General features: G+C 39.9%; 1 protein-coding gene across 3 annotated transcripts in view; it reads right to left on the bottom strand.

Annotated features, from left to right (window-relative positions):
• Positions 1 to 2,895: 2,895 nt before the first annotated feature.
• Positions 2,896 to 15,120, bottom strand: part of TDRD5 (tudor domain containing 5) — a 100,257-nt gene continuing 88,032 nt past the window's right edge. For 2 of the 3 annotated variants that reach the window (XM_027768074.1, XM_027768079.1), the window contains 2 exons: positions 7,368 to 7,575; positions 2,896 to 3,317 (listed from right to left, as the gene is read on the bottom strand). In XM_027768074.1, the coding sequence (XP_027623875.1) occupies positions 3,070 to 3,317; positions 7,368 to 7,575 (456 nt within the window). In that variant the 3' untranslated portion in view covers positions 2,896 to 3,069. The remainder of the gene's footprint in view (positions 3,318 to 7,367; positions 7,576 to 15,120) is intronic. The other variant, XM_027768078.1, reaches the window with a different exon arrangement.

Raw genomic sequence — 15,120 nt, 5'->3', positions numbered from 1 at the left:
CTGGGGTATTTTTGGTTGGGAAAGGGACAGTATTGGGTATGAGTCAATGGAGTGGAAACCCAAATGGCTACTAGTAAAACCAGTCCCTCTTTGGTTCCTAAGGAGTTTAGATCAAGGATACTCCTACATGTTCTCACCCTCATTCCTTCTCATACATTTCAGGCTTCCACTTGTCAGTTAAAATTATTTGAAGACATGGGCTAGCAGGTGGTGTGGTGGTTAAGGCATTGGACTCTCACACGGAGTGACGAACCTGGTGGCTTGCTTTCTCACTTTCTTCCCTCCTCTCCACCCCGCCCTGTCTCTCTCTGGTCAAATGAATAATAATAATAAATAAAAATAAATAATTCTTTAAAAATTAACAAAGAAGATCTTGAAGATCTTAATTGCTGCTAATTGTTCCTTAACACCAAAAATGTTGGGTGTGCTGTTCTACTTTGACAATAATATGTAACTAACTTAATCCAAACCTAGAGCATACACATATATCTTTTGTGTACTTCTTATTATCTGTTTCTGTATATAGAAACTTACTTGTTTTCAAATGATCTATTAAATTTGTTTTATGCTTTGGGCTGAGACTTTAGTTAACCCAGCAAAGCCCACCTTTGGGGGAGAAGGTAGGAAAACAGATTAACAGATTGCTGCCTTAGTCAAAGTCAAACTGGCAAAATGTACAAGCCTCTCAAAAACTCATTCTTTGCTCATTAATTGCTAACAAGGCTTCTTTCAAAATGTGCTGACATTCATCAGTTTGAGATGGCTTTGTCCAAACGATAGGGCCATTTGCAAATGAGTTCTGAAAAAGCCTATTAGAATAGTTATTTTATAATCCCCATCTAATTTGCAAGGTGTGAAATCAGTCACTGTCAGGTCAGAAAATCAACCATTAAACTTGCAAAAAAGTTATCTCCATCTTTGGCAGTCCCTCCTGCTTGTTGGGTAGTATTGAGTGGGTTACAGTTTAATGCATTCAATGTATTCTATATCCCTTCCACTTAACTATAGATTGCTTCTATCAGTTTCTCCTTGTCTCAATCCAGTAAACGCTCATTTAGAAATGCAAAATATATTACATAAATGTGGTTTCTTCTGTAAAGGAAAATTCCTAAAGGACATTTAGAAATGCATATTCTTTTTCAGAAACAAATTATGGGGCCAGCCTATGGCCCAGTGGTTAAGGGAGCCAGATCCAACAAGGCTGACCATGCAGTTCAAGTCCCAGACTCAGGCTTGAAAAACATGTCAGGTACGTGTGTGCGCACGCACGCGCACATGCCCCAAGTCCCAAAGGATGGAGAAATTAAGGTGAATGGATTGTGGCATCATGACCCTCCCTCCTTAGAGGATGCTTTCTCTCTCCCTGTCTCTGTTTCTCTCTGGAAGTGTACATGCCATCTGGCAAATTAAAAAAGAAACAAATTATGAATAATGATCTAAACTTATATGGAAAACTGTGTTGCCAATTTATATTTGTTGAATGTCATATATGGTATTTAGCTGTCATAATTGCTCATCAACCCTCCATAAGATGTCTCATCTGCCTTCTTCAATAAAGATGTCTGCAGTAAAATCCCAAATGGGAACCTATTTTGTTGGATCAATTAGCAGTGATATTTTCAAATTAATTTTGTCTATTTTTTTTTTACAAATTAGTATACTATCTTATAGATACACTGAAATTAAAGCTGAACCTGGAATTGTATATTAAACATACTTTATTTAAGTCTTTTCAATAGTAACTATCAGCATTTAAGGACTTAGAGTTTAACTTTTTTGTTTCATAGTTACCTAATTCAAAGAAGGTTCAGTTAGTAATATTCTAAACACATGTCTATATTTACTCCCATCCCATTCCCTTCCTTAGTGGCTATTTTGCTATTAAGTAGTTGAGAAAGAAAGAGAAGAAACTATATCGTAAAAGGGAGAGAAAGGAACCAGGAGACTAGCTCTGCCCTTTGATGCCAAAACAGAAGCCTTCGAAGAGTGGCTGGAGAAGATCCTAGTTACATGCAGCATGCCAGCAATTGACACTCTTGGTGACTTGACTCCTGAAAAATGATTCTGTACTGTACTGGAAGCTAATTTCATGGCTGAAATAGTGATGTCATTTGAAAAATGTGGGTCTAAGTCCAGCACTTCAGATGTTAGTATCATTCTCCTTCCAGTCTTGTCTTTTCTCTTCAGACATTGCCCCCTAAAAGCACTGTCAGGCTGTGTACTTAGTTGCCACGGCAAGGGGCTGCATCTGGGATTCCGAAAGCATGGGGAAGGCAGAAACGAAGTCTGCGGTCCCCAGTCCAGGGTACAGGTATAGTCAGGGTAGAATGAAGATGGGGCCGATTATTCTAGAAAGACTGTGGTAGCTGCATGGGTGAAGCCAAAGCCTGGAAAGCTGGGGAAAAGTGGCTGCGAATGAACCAGGAAGCCGTGCAGAGACGCTTCCCGGAAGTGCTGCTAATTAAGGCTCCCCGTAACTAAGAAATCCAGAGAAGGCTCAGCTGTGTTTCAGAAACTGCTTATACTGAAAAAAAATTATTTAAAAAAAATGCAGAAACCATTTATAGTGACAAATTTGGAGTGTGCATTTTCTTACTGCTTCTAGTAATGAAAAGAAATAATGATGCTCTGTGATATAAAAGGCTTCAAGTCAGACAGAAAATTGCAGCCTAAATTCAAACCTGTTTTTTCTGGAGACAGGGATGTGAGGTTATTTTTGTCTTGCTTAATATCAATCACAAAACATTAGTTTTTCAATTTCCATTTATCAGTCAGATATGTACAATAAAAACACTTATAGAAAAAAAACACAAAACAAAAACAAAAACTCCTTTAAACTATTACAGTAAAAACAAAGATAAACAAAACTACACAGAATAAAATAAAATTGTTGGTAAAAAGAAAATTTAACGTTAAATATCAATACTTACACACCAAAGTGGACTGTTAACATAATAAAGCCAACATATAGTCATGAAGGAAGACAAATGCATCAGCTATCAAAGCACTCCTTGCTTTGGCCTGGGAGATCACCAAGCCCTAAGCAGCTGGTTAATTTTGCTCCCTCCCTCATGAGTCCATCCTTTTCACACTGGGGTACCAGTGCAGGAGGCTCTTGGATGTAGCTAACCGCGCGGCAGCTCCTAAGGCAGCAGTGGCTGTACTGCGAGGAATGTAGAGCTTCTGAGAAATCTGGTGCTCAGGAGACAAGATCAAAGAGAGCTGGTCCATGGCTCCTTGGCTCTTGTCTTTGAACAATGTAATATCATGGCTACTAGAAAAATCTTCATTCTTTAGGCTCCCTGGGGAACTTTCCCCTGAAAAAGAAAGAAAAAGTACGCAAGTGTTTTTCAAGGGGTTCTCCTGCCCACCAACTTCTCTCTCATTCTGGTTTTTATGAACGTGTGTTACAATGATTTCCTGTTAGGTGGTGACCACTACCCATTCAGAAAGAATGAGACTCAGAAACCAGCCAACATATGTAAAGGAAATTAGGATGAAAAAATCATGCACTGAGATAAAATAACTTCTTGTCAGGCTGAGGGGAAGAGAAGGAAAAATGCACTTATGAAAAAAGAATGGAAGATATTTTTCTAGAAACATCATAAAAACAAACTGGAAGGCTGGCCACAGTGGCACAAGAGGTAGGACACCACTGTGTGAGGCTAGAGACTCATGAGAGGCCTGGGTTCAGTTCTTGAACTAACTTAAACAGAAGGGGCATAGGAGTAGATGCCTGCAATGCTAGCTAACTGGAAGGTGGGGTGGGAGGTTTGTGGCATGGACAGTCCATGTCAAAAATACCCTCCTTTCAGACTAGGAGATGGTATGGAGGTTGATATGGCTATATACCAGTTTAAGTTCTGAACTGGTTGGCCTGAAAATCTGAAATCCCAAGAGAATGGAGAAGAAGGGACTGTGGCATGGCTATGCCCCGGGAGGGTGTGTAGGGGGTGATTTATCACTTTCCCTCTCTGTCACTGTCTCTCTTTGGCAAGCACATGTGCCCTATAGCAAAAAACTTAAAAAACAAAAACAGAAAAAGATACACCTTTCTCTACTTTCCTCTCATAAAAATAAGTAAATTAGATATAATTCAAATTCCAGAAAAGAGATTATAAGCTACTCTATTTCCTTCTAATCCTGAGAAAAAGGATGTTCCACAGGCATTCTCTATTGCCAAAATGGTTCCAATTCCAAGTTTATGCCAGTATAAAACCAAAATCATCCAAGACTGTGGTTGCTAAGAAATCCCCCAAACCAGTAAGCTGTAAAACAAATACCTTAGGAATTAGTTTTAACTAAAAAGAAATAACCCTTTAAATGAAATGAAATTGCTGGAACTCCATCGCCCAAGAGTTCATAATGGACAAGGAAGGGAATGCCAGGCTCAGAGGTGTGCTCTGGATGAGTGCTACTCAAAAGTAGCCTGTCAACGAACTATTCCTCGCTACGACGAACCTGCCTGCGATGAGAGAAGGAGCTTTTGCTGGCATCTAAGCCAACATGCTGCTTCCTACAAGAAAGCTCTGCTTCAAACAAAGTTCAGGTGAGCTGATGTGCTCAGCCTTGAGGCCAGTTCAGTAGTCTGGCACAAGTGCCTTAAGGTGCTGTTCACTGCAGCAAACATCTCACAGATCAGTACCAGTACGCTGACTACATTTGAATAGCACTGCTCTAGATTCAAAACACATAGACTGCAAAATAAATAAATAAATAAAATCAGAGAAAAAGTAGGCATAATCCAATACTTTATTCATTTTACATCTCCTACATCTAGCTTACTAATATTGATAGCATGTGAATATGTTCCATATGTTTGTAATATGTTACATTCAAGGAAAATGTGACAGAATCTTCTGAAAAGCAGAATTCTAATCATAAAATTATAATTAATGACCACTAGAGAGGAAGGGTGAGCGGTGCATAATGAAAAAAATGTGGTCTTATATAAAGTCTTAGGTGTGTTCAAGCTTTAAAGTTATAAATAATTGGGTCATTGGAAAAGTCATGACGTATTTTCTATGTTTTTCTATGCAAAAATGTGTCATGACTTTTCCGACCCAATATATGGAAACAGAGACATTTTCTCTGAAGAACATGAGTAGAAAATTTCTACTTTCAGCCATGATATAACTCAACAGGAATCATATTTACTCTCTTACTTGATAACAACTAGAAATGTGGACAGGGTATACGAAAGAACAGCTTGCAGACTCTGAACAAACATCACAGGACCGTGGCCCCCAAGAGATAGGAAGGAGACAAATTATGAGTGTCTCAACTCACTGCCTAGAGAGAATTTTAAGACTTAAGTATATGACAAAGAAATCCAGACTGAGCCTATAGGTCTTCCTGAGTTGAGAAGACAGAGTTCAGAATTCAGAGAGACCCGGTGTCCACCGTTTATGAACATAAGGACCAGAGAGGAGGTGGCTGCAGAGAGGAAGCAGGGAGCTGCAGAGTCTCTTCAAGTCAGACTGAGCAGTGATCTGGCTCACCTGTGTGAGGCAACGACCAAGCCCTGGAAAAACCACCTGAAAGGAGTTGGCACAATGACCACGAGAGCTTACATAGGGATGAAAACTGCAAAGACATCCCAATACATGTGACTTCAGTTCCATTAATGACCTCAGAGAGAAACTGCCTAAATAGCCAGGCCAAATTAGACCTAGACTATAGGCTTTTCAGACCAACCTAATGAAACCTAAAAGAAACACTGTCGAATTCAATCAATTTTGTGAAATTGAATTGTATTTCCCCAATAAACTGGATCATACACCTAAATGTCAGAAATAAAACTATAAAAATTTTAAAAGAAAATTAAGAAGAAAAAAATATTAAGTTTCTTAGATTAGGTAATGATTTCTAGAAAGACACATAAAGCTTAAATTTTAAAGAAAAAAATCAGTAAACCAGACTCAATCAAAATGAAAACTTTTGGTTTTCCAAAGACACTTAAGAAAATAAAAAGGTGAGCCACAACTGGAGGAACTCTATGTCTGTACCTGTATCTACTGACAAAGGATTTGTGTCTAGAAAAAAAATTACAAGGAGATAGTTAATCCAGTTTTAAAAATGAGTCAAAATTTGAACAGGCACATAACTTAAGAAGGTATGTGAATACACATGAAAAACTGATCCATATCATGGTAAAACAGAAAATACAAATTAAAACTATAATAATAATAATAATATATCATACCCGGTCCTACAGGAAAAATGAAAACAAGATGAACAATACCATCTGCTGGTAAAGATGGGGAGCAACTGTAACTTTATACCTTGCTAATGGGAAGCAAAATGACATAGCCACTTTGGGAAACATTTTGGCAGATTCTTGAAAACTCAAGCATGTAGTTATCATATGACCCAGAAATCCACTCCTCAGTATATGCTGAACAGAAATAAAAACATATGTCTACATATGTGTGCTAATGTTCACAGTGGCTTTATTCATAACAGCCAGAATCTGGAAACCACCCACACGTCCACTGACTGATGAACAGATAAATTCTGTCTGTTGCATATCCATACAACTGAATATATAATTCAGCAACAAATAAAAACAAAATTTTGATATTGTCAACAATATGAACGAACCCTAAAATACTATAAAATGAGTCAGACATTAGAAACTACATACTACGTGGTATTCTAGAAAAGGGAAAGTGACATGCCAGATACAAGTGAGCAGAGGAAATGACAAAAGAGCACAAGAAAACTCTCCAGGCCGGTGGAAATGTCCAATACAGTATCATGGTTGTAATGGTGGTTGCAAGACTGTCTAAATTTGTCAAGACCCGAACAGTGTATATGCAAAAACTGACAAATTTTACTTTATACAGATGTGAACCCCCCCAAGAAAAATCGCAGAAAAAGAGAAGAGTAGCAAAGTTAAAAGGAGCAATTAAGCCCTCAGATCAGATGAAGACCTGAGACAAATAAGTCAAGTCAGGTCAGCAATCTTTCAAGGGATGTTCTTCTGTTTTTTTTTGTTTTGTTTTTTTTTTTTTAATGGAGAGGTTTTCGCTATAGGGCACGTGCACTCACCAGACAGACAGAGACATAGAGACAGAAAGCGAGAAATCACCCCCCAGGGGGGATGTCCACGCCGCAATCCCTTCTCCTCCTTTCTCCTCTTGGGATCTTGGGCACGCACGCACACGCGCCTGACGTGAGTTTTAAGCCACCGGGTCCGGGACGTGAACCGCGGTCGACTACATGGGAGTCCAGCGACATAGCCATTACACTAACTGCTAGTTCCCCTCAGGGATGTTCTAAGAGACACAATGAAAGTTTTTAGAAACATGGCACAATCATATTTATTTGACGACTGTGAGCATGCATGAGTGTCATAAACCTACCAGAACCCAGGTGTTTCTCTGGGGTATTTCCCACCGCAGGAGTTGAAGTGAGCACTTCTGTCGACAGCTGAATTTGCTTTGGCTGAGTCTCAATGTTGTTAAGTTCAAACTGGCTCCCTTTGGCTGACGGCTGTGACTGGAAAAGAGAGAGGTAGAACTCTTCTAGTTGGGGCAGTGTAGATGAATCAGAACTAGTTACATCTGGTTGCTGCAGAATGGGAAACATGGGGTAAAATTGTGAAAAATAATGGTTAGTAAAATAAGAATAATTAAGCCCTTCCTGTTTCCTTACTTATATACAAAATACAAGTATTTTTCATATCATAATGAATCTTCACTTTCAAAACGACCTAGTTACCTCTAGAAAATGCAAGTCCTCCAATTCGATGAGCATGATTCAATTTAGTAACATTTACTGAACACATGCTACAAGTAAACATGGGATTGAGCACTGCCATACCCAGTTAAAGATGACTGGTTAAGAAAGGAGGGAAAAGAAGGGAAATGACATTGAGCACAGTGCTAGGCTATTTGCACATGATTCTGCAAACATCGGACAATCCCCTCTAGGTAGGTGGTGGTGACTTCTTTCTCTTAGCATATGCTTTTAGAGATGTTGAGTTATTCAATGACTATCAGTAAGCAGCAGGAACAGATCTGAATTCAGGCCAGCTTATGCTCCTGTGCACCACCACAGCACCTCTCCTTAAGATAAGATCCCTGACCTTAGGGAGCTCACAGAACTCAGTCAGCGAAACAGTGTTTGTGCAGCCAGTCATGGAAGGAGGTGTGGCCTGCCTTCTGTAGTATAAACAGAAAGCTCCTCAGAAATGATAAATGGTTAAGAACCAGGGTTTGAGAGAAAAATGAATTTCCCGTACAGGTTGAATTTCAGTCAAATTCAATGGAGCATCAAATTTTAATCATTAGGAGTCAGATTGTATAGCCAACCACTTACTTATATACTTTATGGTAACTTATCTTTATTAATTTAGTGTGCATCTTCTGTGTGTTAATTGGCATTAATATGACTCAAGTGGGCTCTCCATCAGGACCAAGCTGTAACGAACTGAACTAAACAACTTACAGTCTGGGATTTGCCTAGAGCAAATTGAAACAATAATTTTACAGAATGATGAGCACCAGAATGGGTAAATATATGTTTAAATATAAATGAGCACTGTTTAAAACATATGCCATATGCCGAATTACATCACAGCAATACTGTGCACTGGTCTAAAAAAAACCACTTCCTTATTTTTCCCTAGATAGGAAAAGAGAACTTCAGACTCATAAATTCCTGACAAAAATTAACAAAAAAACTGAATTCAACTATGTAAGTACAATAAATTTCCCAATCACCACTCTAAAAGGCTCTAAATACACTGTCTTGTTTTCTCTGATTCCATTTTCTAAATTTGCCAAAAGAAGTTCTATTTTCAGGCCAATAAGGACCCACCCACTTCCCAGGTTTTCTCCCTCCTCTCTTCTCCGCAGGATGGAAGCTGCCTCTGCCATCCATGGAGTGGCCTCATCTCTGCTGCGCCTTTCCAGGCTGTTAACAACCTCCTTTCCTGTCTTGGTCTATGCATTGCCCTTTGGCAGAGCCATGGTTAGATGAGGTTTCCTCTGAATTCTCAGTGGGCTATTATACCCTCTCCTTTTCATACCAGCTTCTGTCAGGGCACCTCCTGCCAGGGACTCGGCACACCCACTCATTCCAAAGCCCACTTTAGACACGTGGAACGGATGAGCCTCTCAAACACCACGGAGGAGCCACAGGAAACATGAGGGCAGCTCAGGTCCCTCTCATACTATGTGACTATCTCTAATGTACTCCTTCACATGACACAGCTATGGGAGTTGCTGCTCTCAGCAATGCTTCAGAGAGGAAGGAAGGTGTCAGGATTGTCTGATTTCAAATTCTCCCCAAAGTTCCCAGGAAATCAGGTAGTAGGGAATGGGACAGAGGGAAAAGCACATGGTCTCTACATTTTCTTTTTCTCCCTATGTACCACTCCTCCATTTCAGAAAATGTCTAGAGGAAGAAAATCCTTTCTCTGTGTTCCTTGTGTAAACAGCTTATGTCACTTAGGTAGAGTGCTTTGTGAACTTGGAGAGTCAGACTGTCACCTGTCTCTACAGCAACAGATGTCCTTTGGACTACAAGACAGGCAAGGAGTAGTATAAAGTCTATACACAACCTTATAACCCACTCAAGATCTGTTATTAAACAAAACCAGCCTTCACACTCCTGGTGACTAGAGGCAGTACCTTGGATAGTTCCAACTCTTTCCTTACAAGTAATACAAAACCTTGAGTAAATGACCAAGGGGTTTCTGAAACCCAGTGCAGGGAGTAGCTTTGTTACCCAACTTTCGGTCTTGCCTTATGCTATAAAGCTCTTTTAACCACTTATGAACTTTCAGGGAATTCATGAGGAAGAAACTGCTACCAGCACTCTAGATTGACCTTCCTACTCCTGCTCTGGTCAGAGCGAGTGGCTCATCAGATGGCTGAGCTCATCAGAGCCTATAGGGCACAGGAGTCCACATTCCTTGCTGGGCAGAACTCCTGTGTAACAGGGCACTGCTTGATCTGACCCTATCCCCTTGTTGCTTCACTCTTGGGCCAGCAGGGACAGTGCTGCTTTCTGCTTCCAGAGGAAGAAACCAAGGGTTCTCCAGCTGTTCTTGCCTGAAACTGGTGGGAAAAAGCCTGGTGTCCAAACTATTTTTCCACATCCAGATCTGCCACAAATGAAGCCAGTATTATTATTCCCATCTGGATTTGGGTCTCTTCTCATTTGAATAAAACAATATGACAGAAAGGGAGGGAACAGACAGACAGATAAACATACCATATCCCTACCACATACCTAGACCAATTAACACATGACAGAAAATTTCTTTTGCTGAGGCCAGCAGATGGTGTAATGGTTACATCACATGGACTCCCATGTAGTCAACTGCAGTTCAAGTCCTGGACCCAGCAGCTTAAAATTCATACCAGGTGCATGTGTGCATGTGCCCAAAGTCCTGAGAGGAGAATGGAGAAGGAATTGAAGGAACTGTGGCATGGCCATCCCCTTGGGGGATATTTATTGCTCTCTGTCTCTCTGGTGAGAGCATACCTATAGCAAAAATCTCTAAAAAAAAAAAAAAAAAGAAAGAAAGAAAATTTCTGTTGCTTTTTGAAGATCTCTACTACTCCAGAACACAGATCTCAATTACTCCTTAAATATACTACTTGAGGGAAAGACTCTTGGGCCATACTATCTGGGTTTTAATCCCAGGTCTACCACTTGGTAGCTGTATGTCTTAAGCCAGTCACTTAATTCTTCTGTGTACAAGTTTGTCATCAGTAAAATGGGGATGATAAGAGTACTTACCTTACAGGTTTGTGGTAAGGATTAGAATTAATATAAGTTATGGCCTTAGAACTGTGTCTTGTACTCAGTGAACACTGAATTATTACTCTAAGAGTACATTCAAACAGAGATATCCTTGTACTATTAAAGAAAAGGGGCAAGGAAGAAGTTTGACATCAACTGGTAAATTCTGACCTGTCATTGCAGTTTGAACTTTTGATATGTTAAGATGGGTATTATAATCCCTCATTCATCTATGTTCTAATAAGTTTCAAGTGCTCCCATCAACACCAAGCAGAAACAAAAATCCATAAATGGTAGGGGCCAGCAGATGGCATAGCAGTTATGTTGCTGGACTCCCACATGGCTGACCTCAGTTCAAGTCATGGTCCTGTGGCTTGATCAAGCTGGGTATATGTGATTGCTGGGTGTATGTGCTTGTGTGCTCAAGATCCTAGGGGGAGGAGGGTTACACAGTAGTCATCCACTCTAGGAGATGCTTTCTCACTTCCCCTCTCACTGTCTTTCTTTCTTGTGTGCGCGCATGAGCGTGAGAGAGCGCAAGCTCCCTAAGGTAAAAAACTCTTAAAAAAAAATCCATGAATGGTCTGGCTCCATGATCTGGTGGTTAAAGTGGCTGGATCCCCATGTGATTCAAACCACATGGTTCAAATCCTGGCCCCAGTGGCTTGGAAAACATGCTGGGTGCATGTGTGAGAGTGCCCAAAATTACAAGACGAAGAAATGGAGAAGAGATTATGATGTGCCCATGCACCACTGGGGAGTGCTTTTTTCTTCTCCCTGGAGAGCACACGCATTCTCAGACAAACTGGAAAAAAGAAGAAAGAAAAGAAAGAAAAGAAAAGAAAAGACAAGAAAAGAAAAGAAAAGAAAAGAAAAGAAAAGGAAAGAAAAGAAAAGAGATGGGAACCAGCAGTTGGCGTAATGGCTATGTCACTGGACTCCCACGTAGTCAACCGTGGTTCGCGTCCTGGACCCGGTGGCTTAAAACTCACGCCGGGCGCGTGTGCGTGCGTGCCCAAGATCCCGAGAGGAGAATGGAGGAGAAGGGATTGCGGCGTGACCATCCCCCCTGGGGGGTGATTTCTCGCTTTCTGTCTCTAATGTCTCTCTCTCTGTCTGTCTGGCGAGCGCACGCGCACTATAGTGAAAATCTCTCCAAAAAAAAAAAAAAAAGAAAAGAAAAGAAAGAAAGAGCAAGCAAGCAAGCAAACAAAAGGAAATCCTTGAGCCTTGTTTGTAAATGTTGTAATTCAGAGTTGGTGTAAGCCTATGGTTTCCTACCTAAAAAAAAAAACCTTCTCTCATATTTTTTAGAACCCTAGTTCAATACTGCCTAAAAATAAAAAGATATAAAGAAAGGGCATCTATTCACTGAGCTTCACTGTCCTGCCATGAAATATCAGAACCAGTGGTAGAGATGGGAAAACCCAATCTTAACTACAGGTGCCATTGGTTGTTACAGATATTGATCAATCTATCATTTCTCTTTTCCTTTTAAGAGGAGCTTTCTAGTCCCTGGATTTTTAGCTCCACTAAGAAATGCTGCTTGATTCCAGTTTCTTGAGGTTGAAAACAAAAATGTTTTCAATTTATATACATAAATTAAAGTAGGTCTCCAGATGGGGGCCCTTTTCTTCCTGATATCCTTTTTCTATTCTAAATATCACTCAATTTCACTCTTTTTAAAAAATTATTATTAATTGGGACCAGCAGTTAGCGTAATGGCTATGTCGCTGGACTCCCACGTTGTCGACCGCAGTTTGAGTCCTGGATCCAGTGGCTTAAACTCACACCAGGTGCGTGTGCGTGTGTGCCCAAGATCCTTAGAGGAGAATGGAAGAGAAGGGACTGCAGCGTAGCCATCTCCCCTGGGGGGTGATTTCTCACTTTCTGTCTCTCTGTCTCTCTCTGTCTGTCTAGTGAGTGCAAGCGCCCTATAGCATAAACCTCTCCAAAAAAATTACTATTAATTTTATTTACTGTTGTTATTATTTTTGCTATAAGGCATGTGCACTCACAAGAAAGCAAGAGAACAAGAGCTAGAAAGAGAAAGTGAGAAAGCAAGCTGCCAGGACTAGGACTTGAACCCCAGTCAGCCAGGTGGTGGTCCAGTGCCACAGCCACCTGCTGGCCCCTTAATTTCACTTTCAATCTTTAACTCCCCATGCATACCCAATATCAAGTAATGCTTATTTTGTGGTTGGAGATCAAACTGCTCATAAGAAAACAAGAATCCATTTTCTGCTCACAGTCTAGCAATAGCTGGCAGTACAAGCAACCAACAATAGTCTTTCTATATATCTGGATTAAAAAATATTCCTGCATGTATTTTAATAGTGAACTGTATTCAAATATAGCCACAGTTTCTGGAAATAGTACTAAACAGTTCATGCTACAAAACAGAAATGTCTACACTAACTCCACTTAAGCCTACAAGGGCCTGAAACATAAACTGTGAGGTCATTCCAACATCTTAAAGTACATACAGTTGCTGTAGGACAGTCAGAATCCTCAGCAGACACAGAAATTGAACTGGACTCATTCTCATCAGAGACTAGAACCTCAATCTAAGATCATAACTACAAATTTAATCTTACTAAATACGTCATAATAAAATCCATGAAGGCACAGAGTGACTTTATTTAAAAGTCAAATGATGTACATAACAGATTAAATACTTAGTTCTATCTCCAAACTGAATTATAGTAAGTACTAAGTTATCTTAGAATAGGGACAGAAAAATAAATTTTCTTAAGAAGAAATATACCGTAAGAAGTTCACTATGACACAGTAAATCATTGTTTGCCATCTTAATACTCTTAATGCTCTTCATGGGATGTAAAGTAAGATTACGAAGCCAGTCCTACAGTGCTGTGTTACATGCTGTGTATTGGAAGCCAGATTCCACATGACCAACTGCAGTTTGAATCCAAGCTTCAGTGGCTTGAAAGTCATGCTGGGCGCATGTGCATGCATGCCCAAAATCCTGATGGGAAGGAGAAAAAGTGGAAAAGAATGGTAGCTTGACCATGTCCCATTGAGAGGCATTTTTTTTCTCTCCCTCTGGCAAACATACACACCACCTCTGGCAATGGAAAATAAATTTAAATAAAGAAATATTATAAAATTATATGTGGGGGACCAGCAGATGGCATAATGGTTATGTTGCTGGATTCCCATGCGTTCAACCATGGTGTGAATCCTGGACCCGGTGGCTTAAAATTCATCCCAGATACATGTACATGTATGGGTGTGGTTCTCTGGTAAACTTGTACTCACATGCCCCAAACCACAAGATGAGAATGGAGGAGAAAGGACTACAGTGTGGCCAGTCACCCCAGGGGGTGATTTCTCACTTTCTGTCTATCCCGGTGTACAAGTGCCCTATAGCAAAAAAACTCTCTAAAAATATAAACAAAATTATGTGAGAAAAATGTTTAAGAACTCATACCTCCCAATTTCAAGACTTACTGTTTTAACTGCAGAAGGCACATTTACTTACCAGTGAGAGACAGAAAAAGAGGGAGAGGGAAAAAGCATTCCCCCCCCCCCCCCCCCCACCACCACCACCAGGGTAGAGACACAGTTATGCTGAAATCCCTTCTCCTCCATTTCTCCATCCTGTTGGGGTTCGGGGCAAGAATGCACATGTGGCCAGCATGTTTTATAAGCTGCCAGGGCCAGGATCTGAATGGCAGTTAGACATGTGGGATCCAGCTCCCTTACGCACTAGGCTAAGCCCAGCCCTTAAGATTTATGAAAAAGCTATCGTAATCAAGACAATGTGGTACTGATATATGAATAGGCATGTAAACAACAGAATTGAGAGTTTATTTATATAAACCCAAATACTTACGGTCATTTGATTTTAGATAAGGGTTCTAAGATAATTCATGCATAAGGAATAATTTTTTTTAACATACATGATTGGGACAATTGAATGTCCACATGGAAAAGAATGAAGTTGGGCCCTTGTTTCATCACACAATAATAAAAATTACCTAAAAAATGATCAAAGATTTAAATGTAGAAGCTAAAATTATAAAACTTTACAGAAGAAAACACAGGTATAAATCTTTATAATCTAGAACAAGGCAATGATTATAGATATGAAACCAAAAGCCCAAGCAATCAAAAGTAAACTAAATTGGATTCATAAAAAGCTTTTGTGCTACAAATAAAACTAACAAGAAAATGAGAAGACAATTTAACAGGATAGCAGAAAATTTTGAAAGTCATACATCTGATAAGGAACATATAATAGTTTATTACAAGTATGTAATAAAAAGATAACCCACTTAAAAATGTGCAATGGATCTCGACAGACATTTTGCCAAAGTAGATAAACAAATGGCCAGT

Source organism: Tupaia chinensis, unplaced genomic scaffold, assembly GCF_000334495.1.
Source record: "Tupaia chinensis unplaced genomic scaffold, TupChi_1.0 Scaffold000074_1, whole genome shotgun sequence".
Taxonomy (NCBI): domain Eukaryota; kingdom Metazoa; phylum Chordata; class Mammalia; order Scandentia; family Tupaiidae; genus Tupaia; species Tupaia belangeri.
The sequence above is the reverse complement of the archived record's forward strand: the minus strand, read 5'-3'. Positions and strand labels throughout refer to the sequence as shown.